The 27,014-nt window shown below is 44.1% G+C and overlaps 1 protein-coding gene across 1 annotated transcript; it reads left to right on the top strand.

Moving 5' to 3' along the window:
• Window positions 1-955: 955 nt before the first annotated feature.
• SCAMP5 (secretory carrier membrane protein 5) lies at window positions 956-26,944 on the top strand. The gene is made up of 7 exons (XM_088445883.1): window positions 956-1,080; window positions 11,976-12,031; window positions 12,587-12,715; window positions 15,665-15,821; window positions 16,229-16,330; window positions 23,596-23,713; window positions 24,282-26,944. The coding sequence occupies exons 2-7, from the start codon at window positions 12,025-12,027 to the stop codon at window positions 24,474-24,476; spliced, it is 708 nt and encodes a 235-aa protein (XP_088302009.1). The 5' UTR covers window positions 956-1,080; window positions 11,976-12,024; the 3' UTR covers window positions 24,477-26,944.
• Window positions 26,945-27,014: the final 70 nt, after the last annotated feature.

Raw genomic sequence — 27,014 nt, 5'->3', positions numbered from 1 at the left:
GGCCCCTAGTGGATGAAGGAGAAATTAAATCGTAAAAAAATACCGGTGGAAGCTCTGCGATAATAACGCCACCTTCAGATGGCGTTCTTATGGCTTCCCTCTCATTTCCCCTACTCCAGCTGTGCTCTCACAGCCAGAACAGAGTTGGCACCTGTGATCAGCTACGTGTATCTGAATAGACCACAGGCTGATCACAGTAGACAATAAAACGATAAAAAGGAAAATAAACTTACCTGAACGCTGCTGCAGCCAATGATCGGTGTCCGACTCCCAGTGATCCCAGTCACCTGATGCTGTGAAGCTCCCAGCCAGCATCTCATTTTACATATAGCATTTACATTCAGCTGACTGGGGTCACAGAGAAAAGGAGCCAGACACAAATCCCTGGCTGCAGTAAAGATGAACATCGGAAGCCCACCATCAAATGATGGCTGGGATTCCACTATCGAAACTTTCGATGTAATGGTAAGTAACCATCGCATCAAAAGTATTAGATGGAAAAAAAGAGTCAAATGATTTGCGCGAATGCAAAATACCCCTTGAGTGCGGCTGAGAGGGGCGGACGGGACTGGGGGTGGTACCCGGAACAGTGACAGAACAGATCACCTCTCTGAGTTAGATACAATAGTAATTTATGCTAAATCAGGCTTGCTTAAATCCATTGGTCAAAGCCGCCAGTAGTAAATCCACCCCCAGATCTATGTTTCCAGTCCACTTCTCAGCAGCGTTCCAGAGCCAGTGACCTAATCTTTTGAATTAATTAGGTCATAACGAACTAGACTGCAACATCAAGGTAGTGGATAGATCCCCTTTAGTATTTGTATCCTGACGGAGGAAGTGCAAAACCACATTAGAAATGGCCTCACATGTAACAGTATAACAAGACCACTTCCTCTTCAATAAACTTTATTGCCAATTTTCTTTCGTACAACACGCACACTCAGACGTCAAGCAGCGCTTGGATATCTCGCGAGAATTGGATACGTGGGTCCTGATCAGAATCAGATCATCAGGGAGAGGAGAAGCGGGACTGACCGGCGTCTGGTACCGTAGCATCCGCTGAGCGCCGCCACCTCTCTGGTGAGTCAGCCAGGGCGGCTAGCGCCGGTGCTGGGGGAGAGTACGAGCCTACCTGTCGCGGGTGTAATGGTTCACAATGCACAGTGGCTGTGATCACGACATATATGGGACGGGTGTACTGTGACCATGTCATGATATGTGTATACTAATTGCAGGACGTTAGGCTGGATGCGCTGTGCCGGTGACCGGCAGGGTGCTGCTGTGTGTCTGTGATGATGATGCTGCTGCTGCTGCTGGTGGTGTATGCCTGCATCGCTCAGTGTGGGTGGAAGTGGGAGATCATCATAACACCACAAGATGTTCTCTGCATAATGACATTTGTTGACATTGAAGGTCTTCTTGTTTACGGTGTAACACCTGTTTGTGTCATATGTATGATGTATATGGTTATACTGTTACATTGACATAGCGAATAGCGCAGCTAATGGAAGGGCAACTTTACAATTGCTGTTTTTGTAGGTTGACTATCATTGGTGTAATGATCCATGGGTCTTCAACCTTTGGCCCTCCAGCTGCTGTGGAACTACAGATCCCAGAATGCCCTGCCTCAGTTTTAGCATGCTGTTATATCAAAATGGTGGCAGGGCACGCTGGGATGTGTAGTTCCACAGCAGCTGGAGGGCCAAAGGTTGAAGACCCATCTAAGCCTCTAGTGACTGGTTGTGCTCTTATATTTTGCTGTTATTGCTGTAACGTTTATTTTCCCATTACCAGGTATGTCTAGTCATAAAATAATGTCAACTTATTGTAACAAATTTAATACAAAAGTGCAGCTGTTCTCTATAGATTCTAGCCGTAATTCAATATGTGAAATGAATATCGATAAGAATTGGTATGTATTGTGGCTAGTTCTAGCTTGTGCCAGTTTGCCTTTGCATTATTCTTATCTCAGGCTAATCTGAGACTTGGAAGGTGAAAGGCCAATGGTTAAATATTTTTTTATGTTATTTATAATGACTTAAGCATCTGTAAGAAGTGTTATCTTAGGAACTGTAAAAAGCCCCTTATGTTAGGGTTGAGCTTATTTCCCCTTCACGCTAGGGACCTGAAAGTGACGTGAGTGAGGCAGAACTGCGATTTCATGCCCATAAAGTCCACCTAGAGTAGAAACTTCTACACTCGCCACATGATTATATTACCCCTCTATGTTCATGTGGATGGTAGGGAATGACGTTGGACTGTACCACTTAGAATAGATATTGCAGCTTGTTATTGGTTTACTCACTCACGCCACCTCCTAGCTTCCATTTAAAGCAGGTTTTGTATTACAGAACTAACCGTTCCCTGAGAAAAACACCTGCATATAGCACATATATCAGGACACTGTGACATTTTGGATAGGTCATAAAATTCACACTTTAGTTTGTATATTTTTACTCTTTAGATTGTAAGCTCTCACAAGCATGGCCCTCTTCTGCTTTTTCTTTCCTCACCTATACCATCATCTCGCTGCCAAAAACTGCCCCAAACCTAATAGAGGTTATTTTTCATATGTAAGAAGTGATTCCGTCTGCTTAAATCTTATGATTGCTGATGCAGCAATGTTTAGAAACCTAGTCCTTTTTGTGCAATGTCTTTTACTGTAAGTCACATTCTGCTTTTGTGTGTTTTATACACGTTGTAAGGTGCTATGGACACCTTGTAGTGCCCTATAAATAAACAATAATAATACTATATAAAGGGCAACAGATTTTTATGATCCTATCATAAAGCAAAAAGTGTTAAATCACTCGAAAAATATTTCCTTTATATAACGCCATTTCAGAATGGGGTTATATGAGGAGAATACTTAAATATCCTGAAAACTGCAGGGACAGAGGGAAATTTTCCCATAAGTCCCTCCAGCATTTTGTAACTCCGTCCAGTCTCCGTGCCTGGTTTCCTGTGATCGCCGACAGGTAAGTCCAATTAGAGCATGTTAAACCTGCCGAAAGTGATCGACGTGTATACGGGCTTTATACTGGCCTGTATACATGTATATCTATGTGCGATTATATTTACCATTTATATATAAATGTTAAATATAAAAGCACATTTATATACATGTATAAAGCCCATATACACATGTCAATCAGTTCAGACAGGCTGGAGCTGTTCTTACCTCGTCGGCGGTCACCGCAAGCAAGGACGGAGACTGTTTCCGAGCGCATGACTGAGCATGCGCAGAGGAACAAACAGGAGGGATTGTTTTGGGAATCCCGATAACAATCCCTTCTGTGACATCGCAGGGACAGCATGTTACCGCATCCGCTGTCCCTGCACAAAATATTGCTGAATAGCAGCAATAAATTGTCATAGTTGATAAAAACTCGTGACGATGTAGCCCGATAATATTCTAGTCAACATCGTCACTGTTGCTGAATAGACTCCTTAATGATGTAGGATTGCGATTAGTTTTCCTCTGCTAAGTAACAAATTATTTGTTTTATAAACAATTACAATATAATCAGAAAACTCATTGTATTTCATTAAATGTAAACTTGCCTTAAAAACCATATAGAAAGATTACAGAAACTGTTAGAAAAGAAGACCGTTATATTGTCCATACCAACCAAATAGCAGTTTGCATTACATTCCTAAACTGCTATTGTAAATTTTGCGAAGGGCAACATTAAATATTTCTTCAGAGCCAGTTGTAAAATAATGTGCAACCTTATCTAAAGCTGGGTATACACGGAGGAGATGTTGGCACGATATGTCGTTCCCGGCCAAATCGGAACGACATATTGGCCGCATTCCTCAGTGTGTACGGCCAATATGCGTGCTCCCGCGTTCGCATGCGCTGCATGTCCAACCAGACTATATTGCATGCGGCACCGTTGCAGTTAATAATGGACAGAAAGAGGGACCGTTCCGTCGTTTATTACCTCGTTCTAATGTGTACCCGAGGTACGGTATGTCGGGCCGACATATCCTACTGATACACATCACTCAGTGTCTACCCGGCCTTAGACTGAATACAAAAGTGTGTCATTGATCATACTATGGCACTGCAATAAGGACATATTATGTAGCACAGTGCTACATAATTTGGGAGGCAAACATGTTTGCAAAAACAAAAAATAATTATTTGTTGGGGGCAGCGAAGCTCTTTGTAACTATTACAGTGCTGCACTGCTTGTATGTTGAGATTTCAATATCTTAAGCCAATTGCGGTCATGTTGAGTAGCCAATATAATTATATAATAAATTTTAGGGATACTGTCTAAATACCGACGCGGGACTAAAGACAGGCGCCGAAATCTAGACAGACGGCTTCCCGAACAAAGGTAAGCCGGGCAGTGTTAGCGCTTAGCTGCGTGGGGGGGGGGGGGAATTTAGGTTTAGGGACCCTTGGGGGGACTTAGGGTAAAGAACCACCCTGGGAGGGTTAGGTTTAAGGTGCGGGGAGGGGGGGGTTAGGTTTTAGGCACTCCTGGGGGGAGGTTAGGGTCAGGCACCACCCCGGGAGGGTTAGGGTTAGGTTTAGGCACCTCCGGGGGGAGGTTAGGGACAGGCACCACTAAGGGAGGGTTGGTGGGGGGGAGGGGAGGGTTAGGGTACTTACCAGCCCCAGTCGAGATTTTCAACGTTCGGGCTTGCGCGTCGGGATTTTGTCAGACGGCTTCCCGGCTGTTGGCATTTCATACCCAACCCCATTTTAGATAGATGGAGAAAGAAGAGTAATTATACTTAACAAAACAAAATCTAGTGCAAAACCTGCATTGCTACCTGCAAAGCACCTCTGACATACTACATAGGTGATTGGATTGGATTTGACAGTTGTTTGCCTTATTTGCGCTGGCAAAAGATGTTCTAATATTTGGGAGAGAAATCCTTCTTGGTTGGGTACGGGATGCCGGCGCTCGGGATACTGGCTGTCAAAAATCCTGTCACCGGCATCCCGACAGGGTTAAGATACCGACACCTGTTTGTAGGTGTCCTAACCCTCCCTCACCGCACCCTGAACCTAACCCCTCCCCCTAGTCCCTAACCCACCTTGCCTAGTGCCTAACCCTCCCCCTAGTCCCTAACCCTAACCCTCCCTGTTCCCCCACTATTTACCTTCAGGATGCCGGTGTCGGGATTCTGGTGCCGGTATTCTAAGCGCCATATGCCGGGATAGTGACTACATCCCATCCTTCTAATAACCATAGTAGCAAACTTTCAATTAAACACAGCAATTATAAGAAAAAATACTTCAGAATTATTCAAGACACTACAAACTATATTTTAGGTAGCAGCTCCACCCTGCCTATTTCCCCATACATCTAATTATGGACAACAGGATGGTATGATGCAAATGATGGATTTATGAGCTTTCCATGGAAGCAATGTGACAACCATCCGATGCCTGTTTTTACTATTGATGTGTGGGGTTAGCTACAGCTTTTTTTCTATTTTTATTGCTCTCGCAATACCTTTACATTTTTGTATACATATAATTATTCCGCTAGGCTGTTTTAGCAGGGTGTGGCTCTTTGCCCATTTTTTCAAAGAAATTCACAGTGTCCTATTTCTAGGCACCACAAACTGAATGGGGAGAGTGGGGGATGCCCCCCGCACAATGCATTCTTGCTCTCGAGTCTTGCCTGAAAACAACACGTTCAGCAACTCTGTTGCCTCCTGGGAGTGCCCTACCAAAGATGAGTTCACCGAGGTCCGATCCCGGGATCCCCCTGAGCCATGTCCAGCTCTAGAGCTGCACTATGTCAGAGCTAAGATCTGTAGCTCTCTAGCTGCACCCAAGGTCCCATACTGCTGCACCCGGCTGGTCTGGGTGCTTTCTATCCTGCTCTCCCCAACTCTGGACAGGACTGTAACCTGTAGAGCAGGGTTCCCCCAGACTTGGTTCCCAAGGAATCCTAACAGTACAGATTTTAAGGATATCCATACTTGTGCACGGATGATCTAATCAATCTGACTGAGGTACTGAATAAGTCACTACTCTAGCGGTTTTGCTTAAATGCCCGCACCACGGCTTCCTGTACATGAAAACTGCACTTTGCCTCTCTGGTGGCCAGCATTCTCCCCCACCATCCCCCCTGAAAACAGAGTGAAATTATACAAACAAATGAATAACAAGACTAAATTGTAACGAACAATTACCTTTACTATGTTACACTAATTATAGCACAGCGATAAAACATTTTCATGCTGTTTTCACCTTGTACAGCGCCATAGTCCCCATATCGGCCAGTCTTTGCACTACTTGTCTTAATTAGTCTCCCTACAACATTTTGTGACAGATCAAGCTAAAGATGGCTCTGAATAGGGGAAGTGTAACTATGGCCACCCTGTGTTGCTTTCTGAAATATTCCACCCAATGTCAGTTCATACTCTTTTGGTATGCTAGTTATTAAATACAAATGTTTAAAGAGTATGTTGACACTATATTGGATGAAAATAAAGGGCAAATTAACAATACAGCTAAGATGTTAAATATGGATTCAGTATGTAATGCCAGTGGCTGAATAGCCGCCGGATCAAATACAGACAGCAGAAGACCGACTGTTCGAAATCCCAAAATCCCGACGGGGTGGTAAGTACCCTAGCCTTCCCTTCTGCCTACCCTAACCCTCCCTTAGTGGTGCCTAACCCTAACCCCACCTACCCCTAACCTAACCCTCCCGGGGGGTGGGGGGGTGGTGCCTATCCCCAAGTCCCCTTATAGGTTTCTAAAGCAAACCTTAAACTCCCCCCCACCCCCCTCCCCCGGTGGCTAGAACCTAAGACACCCGGAATAGCTTTGTTCTGTATGCCGGGTGTCGGGATTTTGTCGTGGGGCTAATGATAAACGCCTACCTTTAGTCCCATGTCGGGATTTTGGTGGCCGACGGTATCCTGACTACATCCAGTTAAATATTGCTTTTGTAATGCAAAATACTTACACCAGATCAGTGTATACCACGCCCCTCTCTCCTTCCGTAGTTTATTACTTTGTTGGGCCACCTTTTACCTTTAATATGGCTTGGATTCTACTAAATTTCTGTATATTTCTTCAGGAATATTAACCCAAATGTGATTAATAGAAACCATTAGTTCTTGAAGGTTTGATGGTAGCGGATCCAGTAGGATCCATGCTTTAGGACTGTTGTTTTCAATCCCATATACTCACCTTGCCGTCTGCATGGTGTAATTGAAAAAGTGATTTTCCAGACCACATGACCCATTTCCAATTCTTTACTGTCCCATACCTGTATTTCTGAGCAAACTGGAGAAGTTTCACCTTGTTTGCAGAAAATAGCTATGTAATACAGACAGGCCGCCTGCTTCTGTAGACCATATGATGGAATGTGCGGTGTACTATTCTTTGAACGGCCATCTGAATTGGTCCTTGATTAAGATTATCCGGAATTTGATGCACATTTGCCAGTCTGTTGGACTGAACAAGTCTCCCCACTCTCCATTCTGCTCGAGCATCCAGTAGCTGTTTAGAACCACAGGCCTGGTGCTCAGACCCAGTTTTTTTGTCTGCTGGTCCACTCTGTGTACTCTTTAACAACTGCCTCCCTCGAACAATTCACCAGTGCAGCCGTGTTGCTAATGCTTGCACACCCAACAGTCATCCCACGTTCAAAGTCCATTATTTCATGAGTGATACACTTGATTAGACTCTGCATACCTGCGCCCGTTCTTACACAGATTCAGACATCCTACATCAGCATTATCTGCTGAATAACTAATTTGCATAAAATTGCCAGGTGGCCATAATAATTTGGCCACTTAGTGTGTGGTTGTACAATAGATACTTGTTCAATCCCGTAATCCCCATAACCCCATAATCTCTATATTCCCTTCTCTCATCTCATAGCTGTATAATAATTTCCTAAGGTCTATCCCGTCTCCTCAATGCACAGGCTGTGGCTTCCACTGCAAAACGGAGCGAGCGCTAGGAAGCGGACAAGAGGCAGTGGAGTGGAAGAAGGAGGTATTAGGACAGAGTGGATCGGGTGGGAGGTTTGGATGGAGCTAAGCAGGGAGGGTTGGGACCAAACAGCGTGAGCATGGTGGAGCAGGTGGACAGAGGTGACCCTGCTTATGACTGCGTTCCTCTACTAGTTTATATATAATTGCAGACATTGTACTGATTGTATAAAAACACAAGATTTTGAAGAAAATAAAAAAAATATATAAGAACATTGATCGACAACAGAAGGAGACAGGTTAAGTTAATACAAGATTACTTGTTTAAGCAAGGAAAAAAAACAAGACAGGGCTGAAGGTTGTGCCTTTTCCAAGGAATATGCTGTTCAGCAAAAACAAGGCAAATGTTTTCTAGTCATGAATTATCACATCCTGTCCTTGCAGTGAGATCTGTTACACAACCAAGTCACGTTATGTGGCCTAAAATGATACGTTATAAAAAAATTTTTTTTTAAATCTGTGTATAGTGTTTTATTGATCACACAGGTGTCATGACTCATGTTGTTTCTTTCCTGATCAAATACATGTATGATCCATCACATTAGTAGTAGAGACCCCACCTTACAAACTGTTTACCACTGACACTTTATGGGTTTTCCCTCAAATGGTCGCATCTGATGCAACCAGTCAGAAACGCCAACTGGGCAGCTGAGGGAAGATCATCTTCAAGCAGCCACCAATCTCAGAGGAATCTCCTGGCCCCTCTGCATCTTGGATCCTGCCCCAGTGAGTGCCGATCACTGCTGGTCACAGTAATCTTGCAGCCCGGCGGATGCAGAGAAAAGCAGTTGATGGGGAAATTTAAATGCCATTGGCCTTCCGACCCTAATGTATACATAGCGGCTGCAGAGAGGAGCAGCCGCTGGGGACATGTAAACACAAGCCGCGCCTCTGCCCCTTAGTGCTTCCCTGATCATCGATACATATCTATTTCCGATATATTGTGAATATTGATATACATGTTCGACAAAAAACTAAATATTTAATTTGCATCTGCTCATTCCATATGTCAAACACCGTTCTGTCTGTATATAGTTAACTCAGGACAATTCTCCCTGGACCTCTTGTAGACTACAATTGCGCACACCCAGCAGTAAATATTGATACTTTTAAAATATCAATATTAATATTTTCTATAATTTTATGTATCATCTTGATTATGGGAATTTTGTATCGTTCAAGAATATCGATATGGAGCCCCCTATTAGGGATGGCCAATTTATATAAGTCCTAAGTGTTTAAAGTGCAAATACTACATGTATTTGATTTAAAAAAAAAATATGCTGTTTTTATGGTATACTGTTTCAAAAAAGTAACAAAAAGAACCTTTAAAAAAAAATAATGAAATAGTGTTGAATAAGTTTGAAATAAATGTTCTTGACCCAATTCATTTATATATAAAAAAAAAAGGTGACAATTTATGAGCGTTTTTGGAAACCATCTTAAGGCCCCCATACATCAGCAATTGATTGCAGCAATCGTGCAATTTGCAATCGATTGTGTATAAAAATCTTTCCCTTTTTCAATCGATTGCAGATTGCAGAATTGTTTGAAGTATACGAAGTCATAAGAATTTAAAGAGCTTCCTTCACCCAACCTTCTATATCAGAGGTGGCCAACCCGCATCTCTTTTGAGTTTCTGATGTGGCTCCCGGCTCGGCAGACCCCACTAGTACTGAGAACGCTGGTCTCTGAAGCGATTCAGGACTAAAGAAGCCTCTGGTCACTTCAGAGGCCAGTGTTCCCAGTAATGCAGTGCGCGGAATGACGTCACCCGTGATGTGAGGAGCCTGTGCGCCTGCTGGATCCAGTTAAATCCAGCAGGAAGCGGCACCAACAGCGAAAGGGGGACTCTGGAGCCCTGACTGCGTGGAGCGGTGCCAGTATGAAGATAGGTAAGTTTCTTCATAGGGGTGTGGGCGGGGAGGGGGAGCTAGTACTGGGGGCACTACCTTAGGGGGCACAAATACAGGAAGCATTGAAGAAGGGGCACAACTACTGGGGGCATTGCTTAATGGGCACAGCTACAGGGGGCATTGCATAATGGCCACAACAACTGGGGGGATTGCATAATGGGCATAGCTACAGGGGGCATTGCATAAGGGCCACAACTACTGGGCGCATTGCTTAATGGGCACAACTACAGGGGACATTGCAAAAGGGGCACAACTACTGAGGGCTTAGCATGATGGGCACAATTAGGGGGCACTGCAGAAAGGGGAAAACTACTGGGGGTATTGCATAATGGGCACAGCTACAGGGGGCATTGCATAAGGGCCAAAACTACTGGGGGCATTGCTTAATGGGCACAACTACAGAGGGCATTGCAAAAGGGGCATAACTACTGAGGGCATTGCATGATGGGCACAGTTACAGGGGCATTGCATAAGGGCCACAACTACAGGGGGCATTGCAAAAGGGGCACAACTACTGAAGGCATAGCGTGATGGGCACCTCTACAGGGGGCATTGCATAAGGGCCACAACTACAGGGGGCATTGCTTAATGGGCACAACTACAGGGGGCATTGCATATGGGGCACAACTACATGGGGCACAGCATAATGGGCACTGGCTTTCTCAATGTATTTTATGTGGTTCTGGATTTCAATATGTATTTTATGTGGATGTGTATTTTAAATGTATTTTATGTGGTTTTCTGGTTTTTCTGTGTATTTTATGTGAACGTGGCTATTTCAATGTTTTTTTATATTGCTTTGGCTTTTTCTTTCACTTCAACAGTGAAAAAATTATATTGGGAACTGCATGTAAATTGTGTATTTTCAATGTGCTGGGCTCGCCGCCAGCGTGCGCATGTGATCGACTCTTCAACTTGACAACAGACATTTTTTGGCTCTTTGCCTCTGACTGGTGGCCATCCCTGCTCTATATCCAAGACACCCTCGATCCCTCCCATTTTTCTCCTTGTCTATGCCTCCAGCAATGCAAGCTCTTATGGAAGGGGCACAATGTCTGAACTCCCAGTTTGCTTGGCTTATGTGCTGTAAGGCATTGTGTGGAGTAACAAAATTAACTTCTAGATGGCCTACAGTTTTATTAAACTTTTTTGTATCCCCACAAAGTATATTGCATAAAGCAGGTGTATGCAACAATTTGTTCTTTGGGTACAGACATTCAGCATTATAAACCAAAAAAATTTCAGGAGTGCCACTTACCATCACCATTACAAAATCTAGAATCATTTACAAAAGTAATAGATGGGCTAATAATAGTGTCGGTGTCTTCCATAGCCCTCTTCTTTTTTTTTTTTTTTTTTTTAAGTTGGCTTGCTCAGGTTAGGTTGATAATGTGTAGTCTGGAGACAGAGACATTATTCAGTTCAGAATTTTATAGTGCTATTCGACTGTGAGTAGGACTAACTGCAGCAAGGCTCACTCATCCGAAGTCCCGGCTTTACTGGTTATGTAGGCCAAGCTTGTGTCCGGTTTGGAGAGAGGTTAGAACTCTAAAAAGGTCTCCTTTTGTGACTTAAACAGGTGGAGTAGATGGAGAGGAGCTGCACAGTGCACCTAATAGGAGAAGGACTCACCCCGTGGGTGCTCCTAATAATATCCTTGAGTGTCGCCTTGTGGCATTTGTAGCCAAGGGTTGTTTACCCCTGGCCTATAGTGTGCACCACAGGAGAAACTTGCAGTCTGAGAACAGTTGTCTAAAATAGTCTTCATTCTAGCACCCTGCACCTGTGACAAGCCGTGCAGTTCCTCTTTCCTGCCTGGGATGTTGCTCTCTGATCTGATGCGTCTAGCACACTCAGCTAATGCAACAAACTGCTGAGATGCAGACCATAGTGTGCTAGAAGCACCAGAGCAGAGAGCGACACCCCAGACAGGAAAGAGGATCAGCATGGGTTGTGGCAGATGCAGGGCGCTAGAATGAACGTTATAAAAACTAGTGCTACCCAACTGAAGTGAAATAGTGATGTAACATTCTTGCTGACCTTTAATAAGTCTGTAATTTCCTCTCTCTCTAGGCTGTTCTGAGATTTAGAAAAGGAGTCCAGATACAGATCGGCAGTGAACATGTCTGGTGAGAATCTGAAAATTATACACATGCACTTTACGGCAATTTCAGGCATATTATTAATCAATATTTCCCTGAGGTGCCTCAATACGTTGGTATCTGAGTCGCCGTGAATTACCACATTACCGGAGCAATCCAATATTGCTCTGGTGCGGGGACAGCGGCTCCGAAAGAGCAGGTGTCCCTGCGATTCCTAGCACTTGTGATTCTAGAAATAATTACTAGCAGTGGAACTTTACATGAAATGAGATCACGCATGGGCACTGCCAGAGGGCACATAGTGCGGATGAATCCGAACAGATCTCTCTTCGCAACCCGAGTCTCCTTCCCATAGGACGGAATGGGTTAACGGGAACCAACGCCTACTTTCCTGCATTCAGACTCTAAAAACTTCCCGTTATCAGAGTTTTCTGAATACTAGGCGGCCACATCAGGCCCCTAAAATGTATAGTCCCATTACTAAACACATGCAGAAACTAGTAACGGGCCCTGATGAATAGACACCTAACTCTCTGGCAGTGTATACTTATTCTCATTATGCATACTTTACTCTCCACACAGAAAAGCAGAATAACTTCCCCCCTCTGCCTCGGTTCATACCACTGAAGCCATGCTTCTACCAGGATTTTGAGACTGATATACCAGATCAACATCGTACTACAGCCAAACGTCTTTACTACCTATGGATGTGTGAGTATGAATTCTGGACTAAATGTCATCTGTTAGATAGTATTGCCAATGCTAGCTGTATGATGGCACAGTTGCCAAGAAAAATGGGGTCCGTACATGCAAAAAATGTTTTACGTTTTTCTTCATTCATAATGAATTGCTCTTTTTTTTTTTTATTCCACCCAAATTGGGGCAAATTGAGGCGGTTATTGATAATGTTAAAGGAGGCTCCAGTGTTAACATTTCCATTCTTATTCCTCAATTAACTTTTCTTCCTTATATCCTTAGTATCATTTACATTGTTTTGCCTCATCTTTGTTATTTGAACTGTCAAGTATGCAAAATGTACAGTTACTGCCTCTCCCCATCCGCTCATTTCCTCTTTAAGGATACATAGACACAAGTGATCCTGATCCAGCCTGAATAAGTGCATTTGGTAATGGAGATGGAGGGGAGGCAGGAAGAAGCACAATAGTTGTACATACAATGGGCTTTATTTCCGCTGATTCCCAGTGGGTTAGACGTGAACATCTATAACTGCACTCGCAGACAGTGTACCCCTCGCCGGTTTCTACAGTGACTGTGACAGCCCTATTACGTTTTCACCTCCAACCCGCAGGGATACAGCCACCGCTAATAAAGCCTATGTTTTTAACTAAACTGTAGAATTTAAAGTAAGTTCCACATTCTAATTATGCGCTAAATAATTTTTAATGTATTTAATCCCTGTGAGTTTCCATCACACATGGTTTCTTGTGTCAAAATGCACAAAAGACAGAAAGAAACACCTGCAGATTAATATTTGCTCGTGATTTGTCCCTTCCATCTTCTTCCACCCTTCTTATGTGTCCTGGGTTTCTCTTATCCCATATCTTACTCCGTATTCTGTATCCCACTGTTCTTCATTTCTGTTATTTTTATTTTATCCTGAACTGCCCTGTACCGGGTGGTTTTCTATGGTTAGTCTGATATGTCATTAGCCCTGTGTGTTGTCCAATTCTGTTATTACAGCAAAACCAGTTTCCCATTACACTGATATATAAAAAGGGGGAGAGCGTTTTGTAAAGAAAAAAAAAAAAAAAGTATTTGTGGTGTCAATTTGTTGAATGTATTATATATATATATATATATATATATACACATATATATATATACACACACACACACACGTAGCTAGCATTTTTTATTTATTTTTTCAAAACATGGGATATTACATATATTAAGTATTTGAATATGTCTTTGTGAATATGAAGCTTTTTAATAAGCTCTTAATTTATATCTTCAAGCAAACAACTTTTATAGAGTGGGCATTGTACAAGTGTGTGTTACCTTTGCAATAGTGCAGGCAGCCATATGATCACTGTATGACAATAGTGCAGGCAGCCATATGATCGCTGTATGACAATAGTGCAGGCAGCCAAATGATCACTGTATGACAATAATGCAGGCAGCCATATGAACACTGTATGAAGTTTTGTCGTACATTTTGGTTGCTCATTTTTACTCTTGTGCATATGGCCAGTATCTAACCAAAACTCTAGGGGGTATATTTGCTTAAGTGCCAGTTTTTAGAAGTGGATATGTCGCCCATAGCAACCAATCAGATTATTATTATTATTATTATTATCCTTTATTTATATGGCGCCACAAAGGTTCCGCAGCGCCTTACACAGTACATAAATGAGCACACAAGAAAAACAGTTAATAGTAATACAAAACAATGCAGGACAAGGACAAGGTTATAAACTCAGCTGCAAAACACAAGCAGCAGGACATGAGCAACCAGGTGTTAGGTGCCGTTGTGGGGAGTTAGGAGTAAATGATACTATAAGTAGGGGGAGGAGAAACACGAGAGGATGAGGGCCCTGCTCGTGAGAGCTTACATTCTAAAGGGGAAGGGCAGACAGACAGGGGCGACACAGAGGGGTAGATAGTGAAGAAGGAGCATGGAGCAGTGGGTTAGGATATGTGCTGCGGAATGTGTGTGTATAAGACGACCTGATGTTATGTAAAAATTAAGTCATTCATACATCTATCTCTATGATAGAAAATAGATTGTTTGTGTTATTTACATGAGAGATGTACAAAGTAAAGTAGAAGCACTTTAATTTGTGTGTTACATTTTAGCATCTATATACAGCCTGACAAGAAATGCAGCTATTATGGGACTGTCCCGCCATCCTAATACAGTAGTGACTACTTTAGTTCCAGCTGCTGGGTGCTATGCCATGCTCCTGTGAGTGGGTGCATCTCACATGCTAGACCCACTCACAAATGGGTGCAGCCATACATGATTCTACTTTACATTCATCTAGCACCTTCTAGAATATAATAGCTAGAATCTGATTGGTTGCTATGGGCTTCCACTTCTAAAAACCTGCAGTTTAGTAACTATACTCCTAAGAGTGTGTACTCTAGGTCAAGGTGAATTGAGTAACCTCTACTGCTACTCCTCTCTACTCTACCAACTTACACACCCATCTAAAATTGGTTTCCTGTCTGTCCCTCCAAAAAAGTAGACCTTTTGATATATCTAAGTATGTAATTGTATGATGGCAAATTTAGACTGTAAGCTCCCCTGTGACAAGGTCTGATATGAATGATTTAAATATATTGGTAGTTATATGTAATCTCTGTATAAATAAAGGATAATAATTGCTAGCTTTGATATTTATGACCTCACAAGTCAAATTATTATATGATACACATCTCATACCAGCCTTTCACAGTCTTCTATATCCAATCTGGTGGTAGGTTAGAACCTTTTCGCAAAAACTGGGAAGATACCATTTATATTTTGTGTATTTTACCTCTTCTGAGCTTAATTTGGAATTCCTCTGGTGGGAGGGGGAAGGATTATGGATCCCAACTCATTTTACTCTGCCTTTCCTCAACCTCACTCTGATCTTTTTGGCTCTCTTCTCCTGGCTGCACGTGTGTGCCTCTGCGTGACCCTGTGTGTGCGTGCAGTGAACAGTATCACGCTGGCGGTGAATCTGATTGGCTGCCTGGCGTGGCTGATTGGAGGAGGCGGAGCCACTAATTTCGGCCTGGCGTTTCTATGGCTTATCCTTTTCACTCCCTGCTCCTATGTGTGCTGGTTCAGACCTATTTACAAAGCCTTCAAGTAAGTATCTTTCTGTCTAGTTCACAATCGCTATCTTTCTTTTGTCTTCACACTTGCTGAGTTTTAACTTTACATTGTTCTGTACCAATTTTTTTCAGCCTGTTTAATCTCTTATTGTACCAATGTCTTACTGTTACTACCTTACATTTGTGTACTAAACACTACAAAACCAGGATTGCTTCTCTAACACAATACAAATATGTCCGTATTGCAGTGGTCACTAGTGGTAGGAAGTAGTATTTTATACGCTGGTGACTGTCAATGTTTTATGTGAGGCTCTTAATAACAACTATGCATTATTAAGCTGTTCTGCATGGTACATATGTTCCACTTTAAGTGTATCCTTGTTACATTTAGTCTGTATGGAGGAGCTTCTATGTCTGATATGTGGCTTTTTCTTCTCACAGGACAGACAGCTCCTTTAACTTCATGGCTTTTTTCTTCACATTTATGGCACAGTTAGTCATCAGCATAATACAAGCTGTTGGTATTCCTGGATGGGGAGTCTGGTGAGTCTTTATACAGATTTGGCTGCAGTAGTAAATCTACTACCTGGTGGACATTTATGAATGTGCTCCGATATTACATACACAGGTGTAGGCCAATACTATAGGACAGATTTTGGCACATTTTCTTAGGGCCTAATTAAGTACGGATCGCAACTGCGATTGCAATAGCGATTATGCACGCAGTCTCACTGCAATAGTATGCTAATCCATTGCAATCGCTATGCCGTCGCAGCCCAACATAAGGACGCCTACTTTACCTTACACACATCTGTAATGTTTAGAAAGACTGCGAAACCATCGGTACTATCGAGTAACATAGCAGCCATAAGCACACTTGTACAAGGTCAGACCTTACTCAAGTATTGCTAATTTCATTGCACACTGAGTACTCAAGCTGGTACGGCATCGCTGTGGATAATTTATGCACGTCTATGCAACGGTGTTCAAACGCCCTGTCACACCTGTGTTTTGCCGCCCACGCCACGTCACCACCCACAAACTGCACTTCCTGTCAATCACTCTGCGATGGGTCTGTGTAGTCACTGCGATCGCAGTGGCCGTTACGCGCACTGCAAAGCATTCGCAGAACGCAACAATTGGCTTATTGCGTGCGTAATCGCAGTTGAGATCTGTAGTGAATCAGGCCCTTAGTGCTCTGCTTGAATATGATCCTACTTAGTAATACAGTAGGTGTGACAGGATTGTCCTTGTTTGGCTCAGATTGTAAATGAAGGAGATTGTGGTTAACAGTATTTATTTTTTGTTTCAGCAAAAAGATGCCGATTCTTAAAAGCACTACTCGTTTCCCCGATAGTAAGACCTACCCCGAAAATAAGCCCTACCCTTACTTTTGTATCCTGGTCCAAAATAAGCCCTACCCCGAAAATAAGACCTACCAAAATTCCATTTTGAGCTGGGAACGCTTCAGAGGCCAGCGTTCCCAGTCATGCAGTGCGGGGGTGAGGTCATGACGTCACCCGCGCGCTGAGGATCCTGTGCGGTTGCGCCTGTTGGATCATGTTAGATCCAGTTAGCGCGCAAGTGAGAGGGACATCCCGGACGGCGGCGAGTCAGGTAAGTACTGTACTGGTGGGTGGGGGATCAATTGCAGGGGGGCTTGCACTGCAATAAGGGAGTCTGCATAAGGGACACTGCTACAGGGGGGGGCCTGTATAAGGGGCACTTCTACAAGAGGGCGTGCATAAGGGGCACTGCTGTCAATGTTACTTAAAATAAGACCTACCCCGAAAATAAGCCCTATGGTGTTTTTTTGAACAAAAAAAATAAGACAGTGTCTTATTATCGGGGAGACACGGTATCACTATACTTAATTGGACGCTAAAACATTGGTTTTCTTAAAGCTCAGGAACAATTGCCTTTAGATACAGGCTGTAACATCCTGACATTGCCAGGATTCCTACTGGTCCTGCTTATTAATTGGAGGAGCATAGTGTGTGAATTAGGCTTTTAAATATTGGGATTTATGCGATAGTGGAAGATGTTTATTTGGAACTGTTTATCGGAAATTAATTAATGAAATAATGGGATTTTGGTACCTACCGGTAAATCCTTTTCTCTGATTTCACAGGGGACACTGAAGGTGCTTACGCTGGGGTTTAGAGGCGTGGATAGCTGGAGCTGGCACTTTAAATAATTTAGAAGTGTGAAGCTCCTCCCCCTCTATGCCCCATCAGCCCTCAGTTTAGAAAATGAAGACCGAGAGGAGATGGAGAACAAGCGGAGTAAAAAGGAGAGTAGAACACACAATAACTGAATCATACAACATACGGAACAAGCCGAATAGGCATGCCAAGAGCGCAGAGGTGGGCATCCAGTGTCCCCTGTGGAATCAGAGAAAAGGATTTACCGGTGGGTACCAAAATCCCATTCTCTTTCATCCACTAGGGGACACTGAAGGTGCTTATGCTGGGGACGTCCCAAAGTTTTTCCCACGGGTGAGAGCGCTCTGCGGCGCCTGCAGAACAAGGCGGCCAAAACGGGATGCCAAAGTAGCAAACGTATCAAATTTGTAAAACCTGATAAACATGTGAACAGAAGACCAAGTGGCCGCACGGTATAATTGTGACGTGGAGGCTCCTCTACACACACCCACAGAACGTGTAGAATGAGCCGAAATGGACGAAGGAGGCCGACGGTCGGCACTAACATAAGCCTGATGAATAGTCATCCGGATCCAACATGCCATAGTCTGCTTAGACGCTGGTCAACCCCTCCGAACAGCATCATAGAGGACAAAAGGCAACTCAGACTTACGGATGGATGCTGTCCTGGCAAAATAGATGTGGAGAGCCCTAACCACATGCAAGGTAGAAGAACCACCAGAGTCCTCCACCAACGATGGTACCACAATAGGCTGATTGATATGGAAAGCTGACACAACCTTGGGAAGGAAGGCGGCTACCATATAGAGTTCCACCCTATCAGCATGAAACACAAGGTAAGGTGGCCTGTAGGACAGAGCACCCAATTCCAAAACTCTACGAGCTGAAGCGAGAGACAGGAGTAGGACCGTCTTCCCAGACAGGTACTTAAGATCAACCTCCTCCAAAAGGTTCAAACATGGGCGACTGAAGAAACAGAAACACTAAGCTTAGGTTCCAGGGAGCTATTGGAGGTACAAAAAAGAGGCTACACGCGCAAGACCCCTTGAAGAAACGTCTGCACCTCAGGAATGAGGGCCAATTTCCTTTGAAAGAAAATGGAAAGGGCAGAAACCTGCACCTTTTAAGGTTCCCAGACGAAGGCCAGAATCCAGGCCCGTCTGAAGGAAAAACAGAAACCAGGACAAATGAAAAGTCCTAGATGGAAGACCCCAAATGGAACACCATGAGATATAAGCACGCCAGATGCGATGATAATTCACAGCCGAAATTGGCTTCCTGGTGCGTAGCATGGTGGGAATAACCGCGTCTGGGATTCCTTTGCGTTTTAGGATATCTGTTTCAAAAGCCACCCCGTTAAATGCAGCTGCGCTAAGTTGGGGTGTATGAAAGGGCCCTGCTGTACAAGCTCCGGGCGCAGGGAAAGGGGCCACGGATCATCTGACAATAGGAACCAACTTCTCAGAGGCCAGTTCAGAGCCACTAGAATTACAGATGCTGACTCTTGTTTTATCGTCCTTAGAAGACGAGGAAGAAGTGGAATCGGAGAAAAAAGGTAACCGAAGTCGTGGACCCATTGACTTGTCAGAGTGTCTACTGCTTCAACCTGCAGATCTCAAGCTCTCGACACGCATACTGAGAGCTAACGATTCAACCGTGATGCCATGAAGTCCACCTGAGGACATCCCCATCGACGTATCGGCGTGTTGAACCCATCTGTATGAAGCTTCCATTCCCGGGATGGATATCCTGTCGATTTAGGTAATCTGCTTCCCAGTTCTCCACTCGGGATGAATAACGCCAACTGAATTACTGGTTCTCGGCCAACCGGAGAATCTGAATTACTTCTCACATAGCCATGCAACTCAGAGTTCCTCCTTGGCGGTTGATGTAAGTGAAGGGCGTCGTGTTGTTGGACTGAACTCTTACCGGACGAGCCTTTAGAAACTGTTGCCTTTATCAGAGCATTGTAAATCGCTCTGGAGGTCCAACACATTTGTGGGCCACTTCTGTTCTAGAGGGGACCATCGACCCTAAAAGTGGTAATCGAGGACTACTGCTCCCCATCCTCGAAGGCTGGCATCCGTTGTTACGATTATCCAGTCCCACACTCCGAATCTTCTGCCCGCTAACAGATTGTTGGATTGTGTCCACCAAAGAAGGGGCCACTCTGGTAACCGGGCTCAGATTGATCTGTCAATGTAGAAGCAGATGAGACCCTGACCCCTGTGCTAGCAGGTCCAGCTTAAACACTCTGGAGTGGAACCGGCCAAACTGTAGTGTCTCGAAAGCAGCTACCATCTTCCCCAAGGGACACAGACAAAGAAGTATTGACACCTTCTTTTGGTCTGAGGACCAGCTGAACTAACAACTGGATATCCCTGGCCTTGTCTGTTGGAAGAAAAAATCCTCTGTGATTCTGTATCCAATATCATGCCTGGAAACAGAAGTTTCTGGAACGTATTGAGATTCGACTTCTTGGAGTTGATTTTCCAACCGTGTTGGATTAGAGTGTGATATGTCAGTAAGGCATGATGTGATAGAAGAGATACCGATGGAGCCTTGAGTAACAGGTCGTCCAAATAAGGGGTTATGTTCACTCCTGATGACCGAAGGAGAGCGTTCTTGACTGACATGAGTTTAGTGAAGATGTTGGGAGCCGAGGATAACCCGAACAGCAATGCCCGAAACTGAGAATCTTTCAATATGGCGAAGCGCAGAAAGGGATGTGGTTCCCAAATGGGAACATGGAGATAGGCATCCTTGAAATCCAGGATAGTAGGAACTCCCCTGGTGCCAAGCTCGCTATGACTAACTGCAGAGTCTCCATTTTTGAAACGATACATCTTCAGATACAGAATCAAGGACTTGAGGTTTAAGCTGGGCCTGACCGAACCATCCGGTCTGGGCACTACAAACGGGTTTGAGTAAAATCCCAAATGAAGGTCCAGTGCTTCTGGGAGCCGGAGCAGTAGACGGGAGGAAATAAACTTTACCCCTCCCCGTGTCCAATTTCCGGGCCAAAAAACAAGTCCCCAATGAATGGTGAACACTCCACCGCACGCTTTGATTCTGCGTCTGTTTGCCAAGCGCGCAACCAGAGGGCTCTGCGGCCCGTCTCTAGAGGCTTCTCCCAGGTAAACTGCAGACTCGCATATGTGTGCTAGTAGACGTAATTCTGCTCTGGAAGGACTTGGGTCCAAACCTGTATCAACTGGTCCGCCCGACAAACCACAGCCCTGTTAACCCAGGCGGTAACAAGGGTAAGTCTAAGTTGAGCTTCCACTGCAGTATAGATAGATCTTAATGTTGTCCCATTTAGAATCCGAAGGGTCTTCTAGTACAGTAGCTCCTGGTAGTAGAAGTGCTGATTTCTTAAAACGGGAGATAGACGCATCTACATGAAGAGACGTTTCACACTTTTCCGACCTGGACGATGGAAAATGATAGCCAGCCGGAAACATGTGGAATTTTGAACCGCTTATTCTGCTGTTTCCAGGTCACAGAAAGCTGCTGTGACAACGGAAAAACAGCCGTGTACATGAAATAATTCATACTCTGGGACGCAGGAATTATATCCTTAGGTAAATTGCGGATATAACTGACTGCCAAAATTAGAGATTCCACCCCGGGAGAGGCGGACTCTAACTTCTAACTCCCGTTAATGGTGTGAATTGGAGGGGACAGACACCACTGTACCCATAACCTGTACCATGGTGTCTAGAGACCTGGTTAACCCAGCCACCCAGGGAGGAAATAGTAGACGCAGATACGCGTGTACTGATAACTAATATCGAGACCTGCATACCTCAGCTAACTGTGACGTTAAGTCAGTCATAACTCCTACCATGTCAGCGGCCCATGGAGGTGAGTTAGTAACTGCCATAGATGGATCCATTGTTGTACAAGCGTCACATGACATGGACCCAGCGGCATGCGTGTTACACTTAGAACAGACAAACAGCTTTTGAGAAGCCTTTGTTCTGCTTGACATTGATATACACAGTAACTCAGAAGAACACAGTATAAACAGACATTGCTCAGAACTGAACAGAGCTGAGACAGAACTAAAAACATAAGGCTGGTCTGGGACACAGAGGAGGAGATGCACCCCACTCCCCTCCCACAGATTAGACTCCCTGCACTTTCTCACAGCCTTCTGTACCAGGGACGTAGGGCTAATGGTTGTGCAGGAGTCCAGCCTTCTGTAGCCTTGCAGCTGCACTGCCTTCAGGAGGGAGAGAATGCAGGCATTAGGTTTTGCAAAATATGGCAGGCACGCTGTTTGTAACAGCTTTGTGCCTAAGCAGAGTGAGAGAGACCGCGCTGGGTAGCTCCGCCCCCCGTCATTATCAAGTTGCAGTCTAAAATGGCTGACCCCGTCTAAGGAGGAGCTCATTGTGCAGGACAGACTCAGTGGAGTCTGGAGTGACCGCATTCAGCCACGCAATGGACGTCCCCTCCGTCCCTCTGCAGCCCTTAGCGGCGAGCAGGGACTGAGTACTGCTTATCCGGCTGCCTTCCTATATGCCCCCGCCTGAAGCAGCGCTATGTACACACTGGGCGGCAGCCGGGCGCCGGGGGTGGGGGGGTTGGTGGCAGTCTGCGTGCGGGGGTGGTCGGAGCGGGAAATGCGCAGCCGTTACTCACTGCGTTCCCCGGAGGCTCTCACAGCTGCAGCACACTCTTCTTCTTGTTAGAGTTGTGCTGTGGCGATAAGGAGCTGTCAGTGCTTTTGTAATAAGCACTGTGCACTCCTTTCTGTTCTACTAAGAACAGGGCGCCAGGTACCCGGAGCCCATGAGGCACATTTTCTAAACTGAGGGCTGATGGGGCATATAGGGGGAGGAGCTTCACACTTCTAAATTATTTAAAGTGCCAGCTCCAGCTATCCACGCCTCTATACCCCAGCGTAAGCACCTTCAGTGTCCCCTGAGATATCTCATTTCAGATCATAATTCTCAAGTCACTTTGGGGCCAACACGGCACAGCATGCACAAAAAAATTAGTATTTTTCCACCTTATGCAGGGTTGCCCACCTCTCTGCAGGGCACCCACTACCCAAACCCTTAAGCTGGGTACACATCAGATGATGTGTACCCAGGCCGATGTCGTGGGCGACGGGACGTGACAAGTGCATACCCACTTCTGATTCCGGGTCTGACGGGGGGAGGGATGTGTCATGCAGCATGGCATCGCTAGCGACAAGCAATAGGGCCAACCAGTGATGTTGCGAACGACCTGCGGGAGCGTGCATATCATGTGTGCACACTAGACTATGTACGTGATAGGTAGCTCCGATCCGCGGGATCAGACGACATATTGTCTAGTGTGTACCCAGCTTACTTGTTGTCTTCATCAGGGCGCACTTGCACCAGCCTATGCTTATGCTTTCATCCAACTCCACACAGCCCGCATTCTGTAGGTACGCCCTCTCTGAATTTTGCCTACTTAGGATTAGCCTGATACAGCCCTGCAGTGACAAGTTGGTTTGGTTACAGCTGTGCATTGTACTTGTGTTCAGTTCCTTCCGGAACATACGCAGTGAGAAAACACTAAATATTCACAAACAGGTGTATGCTCCATCACTTCCTTTATGTTTTTCATCTGCCTCGTTCTTGTTTTATGTGTTCTCTCTTTTAGTGGGTGGATCGCAACTATCAGCTTCTTTGGAACAAACGTGGGTTCTGCAGTGGTGATGTTGATTCCCACAATTATGTTCACAGTTGTGGCCGTCTTCTCTTTTGTGGCATTGACAAAGGTATAGTGCAAACTTCACATCTTTCAATGTGATTTGATAGTGCTCTAGACCACAGGTTCTCAAACTCTGTCCTCAGGACCCCAAACAGTGCTTGTTTTCCAGGTCTCCTCACACATTCACAAGTGAAATAATTATCTCCACCTGTGGATCTTTCAAAATGTGTCAGTGAGTAATGAGTACACCTGTGCACCTGATGGGTGACCTGCAAAATGTGAAGTGTGTGGGGTCCTGAGGACCGAGTTTGAGAACCACTGCTCTTAGACATTTATCACTTAATGTATTGGTAGTTATGTAGGCTGCTATATTTGTACGGGTGTGTATACTGTAATTCCACAATGCTTTTCATGTAGTCACCTAGAGAAAGACAGGGCTGATTTTCTCTGTTGCACCTTTGGTCTGTGTTGTGTTACATGTTGTTTGCTTACAGTACAGGGTAAATGATTAGTTGACACTAGCTGGAATTAATCTTTTATTTTAACGATGAGATACAGGATAGATGTAGTTTAAGGATTACAAAGTTTAATATAGGAGATTGTTTACAAATTGTTGTTTTGCATCATCAACGCAGGTACACAAATTTTACCGTGGTGCAGGAGGCAGCCTGAGTAAGGCACAGGAGGAGTGGACCACAGGCGCTTGGAAAAACCCGCACGTTCAGGAAGCCGCTCAGAACGCAGCCGTCGGGGCTGCTCAAGGTGCTATGACACAACATGAACCTCAGTACTCTGCAACACCAAACTATGGCTACTCCAATCAAATGTGAGGGTTTTCTTGGGACTGTGAGGAGTACATTCCCTGGGGTCACAAGGACCTTACGTTCCTGCTGCCCTCGTAGTTCAGTTGTTTCTTCAACTTTCTACCCGTTTCCCTTTGATATGGTGCATAACTGATTGTGTGTGTGTATGTGGTGTCCCAGAGAGAATCCAGGCCCTTATTAACAGGGCTCATATGCTCATTTCAGTTACATACATTAGATCTACACACAGCCCAGCAGTGCTTGGAGCTTTAGCTTGGAAGCATTACATTAACAGGATAAATAAAATTAGACTGGTTTGCTGTAAATCTAAAAAGGCAAATAGAGGTAAATTAGTAGCAAAAGATGTAATTCATTTTAATGTTATAAATAAATTGGCATTGATTAGTGTGTATCTACCAAACTGACAGTGACAGGTTCATCTCATTTTACTGTCTGTCTGGGACTGGAAAGGAGACCCGCTAGGCTAGATGCTGACCTTGCTACTTCACTTTGCACTTCACTACTGTGCTGTTTCTTTATGAAATAGTACACACCTACATTGGAGGACTTGCACCCTAATGTCATGCTTTCTACACCTTATTTGCTCCAGAACACCACCCAGCATATTTCATTTTATGATCAAATTTGTCATTGGATTATATTGCAGCAATATATATTCAAGCCCTGTCCAGGACTTCTTTTTCTATTTGTATGGAAATGGTGTTTTGTTTGTTATTGAACACTGCTGTGTAATAACTCGTAATATAATTGTGTATGTACTGATAATGCTGCACTATATAGGTATACAGCGTATATGTACAGTACAAATGGATATGTTGCACTGTTTATTTAAACTACATACCTCTAATCTATTTCTTTAGACTCCGTTAGCACACAGAGTTCCGATGCTATGTAAAAGCTGAGAGAGGAAAGTTGCGTCACATTTGGCAGTTCAAATAAAATCTAAAAACCACCTGCACTCTATTGGTCTTACTCTGAGTATGACTATTACATATTGCTCCATAATGTACACAATTTAGAAGACTACGCTCTAAGCTATGCACACTCTTTGCTAATTTTTTTAATATATGAAAATGATCAACCTTGCGTGAGTGCAGCTCCAGAACCTCAGATTGCGAAAACGCAAACTGAGCCTATATCTTAGTATCTTGCATTCATGCAAAATTCCCGAGTTTGTGCAGTTTTATCTTTTTGCCTGATTAATTAACAAACCTATGTGTATATATAAATATATATAGTTATCTTTTCCCTATTATGTTCTTGTAAGACTGCCTATATGGGTATTATAATGTAAAGTCTTATATCTTAATGTTCAGTACATTAAAATTTGTGGGACCAACTGAATACTAACACAATGTATTAGTTTGTATGTTTATAATATTGTTAGACCGTGTAATGTTAAATGGGCAGCTTCTAAAGGACTGAACTCTGGAATAATTGGAACAATACCCCTCAATGTGAAAAAGTTAGCTTTTGCTATTCACACACCTCCGCTAAAATATCATTTGGTGCTACTTGCTGCACTTGTTACCATTCTGCACTCGTTTACAAACTGGTCTTGATATATGTATGAAAAAAAGTCTTAAATGAATTTGCCAGATTGGCATTAACTCTAGTTATAATTTCATGTTTTCCTAACCTACACCTATAGAATAGTTTACTTGCAATAGAGCCAGAACAGCTAAAATGAAATAACTTTCTGTAGCTATGTTGGCAGCTATACATTTGGAAGATTTACTAAAATGTCTAAAAAGTAAATATACTGCTGTTGCCCGCAGTAACCCATCTAGAATGTACTACAATGTTTCCCAATGATCTTTAGGGACCCTTAACAGTGCATGTTTTCCAGATCTCCTCGTTGGTGCACAGGTGTATTCATTACTGGCTGACACATTTTAAAAGATCCACAGGCGGTGCTAATTATATCACGTGTGATAAGCTAACCACACATCTAAAAGATTATCTTTCCAAACAGCCAACTAGATGACTGGTTGAAAATAAAATCAGATAATGTATGTGAGAAAACGACAATTGTCTCTCTGCTTCCAAATGCTGGAAAACGATTTTAGCAACTTGTCTGACCGTTTTAGTCCGTTTTTTCAGCGTTTGGGAGCAAACGGCTGATTGTCATTTGCTCACATACATTACCTGGTTTACTTTTCAAACAGTCAACTAGCTGGCTGTTTGGAAAAATAATCTTTTAGATGGGATGCAGTCATGTGACAATCCCGACAGTGTAATCCCGGCAAGGGATCTAACATAGGCATCGATATACCGACGCCTATTTTAATCCCGACGCTGGGACCCCGACAGGACGCCAGACCGATCGTCCAAGGCCGGGGGTAAGTATCCATGTAGCCAGGGATGGGGGGTTAGGTTTAGGGACCCCTGGGGGGACAGTGTTAGGCATTCCCCACGGGGAGGGTTAGACACCCCTGGGGGGAGGTTAGGGTTAGGCAGCCGGGAGGGTTAGGTTTAGGGTTCTGGGAGGGGAGGGTTAGGTTTAGGGTTCTGGGAGGGGGGGGGTTAGGTTTAGGCACCCCT

This window comes from Taudactylus pleione, unplaced genomic scaffold (genome assembly GCF_031769625.1).
Source record: "Taudactylus pleione unplaced genomic scaffold, aTauple2 ptg000019l, whole genome shotgun sequence".
Lineage (NCBI taxonomy): Eukaryota > Metazoa > Chordata > Amphibia > Anura > Myobatrachidae > Taudactylus > Taudactylus pleione.
The sequence above is the reverse complement of the archived record's forward strand: the minus strand, read 5'-3'. Positions and strand labels throughout refer to the sequence as shown.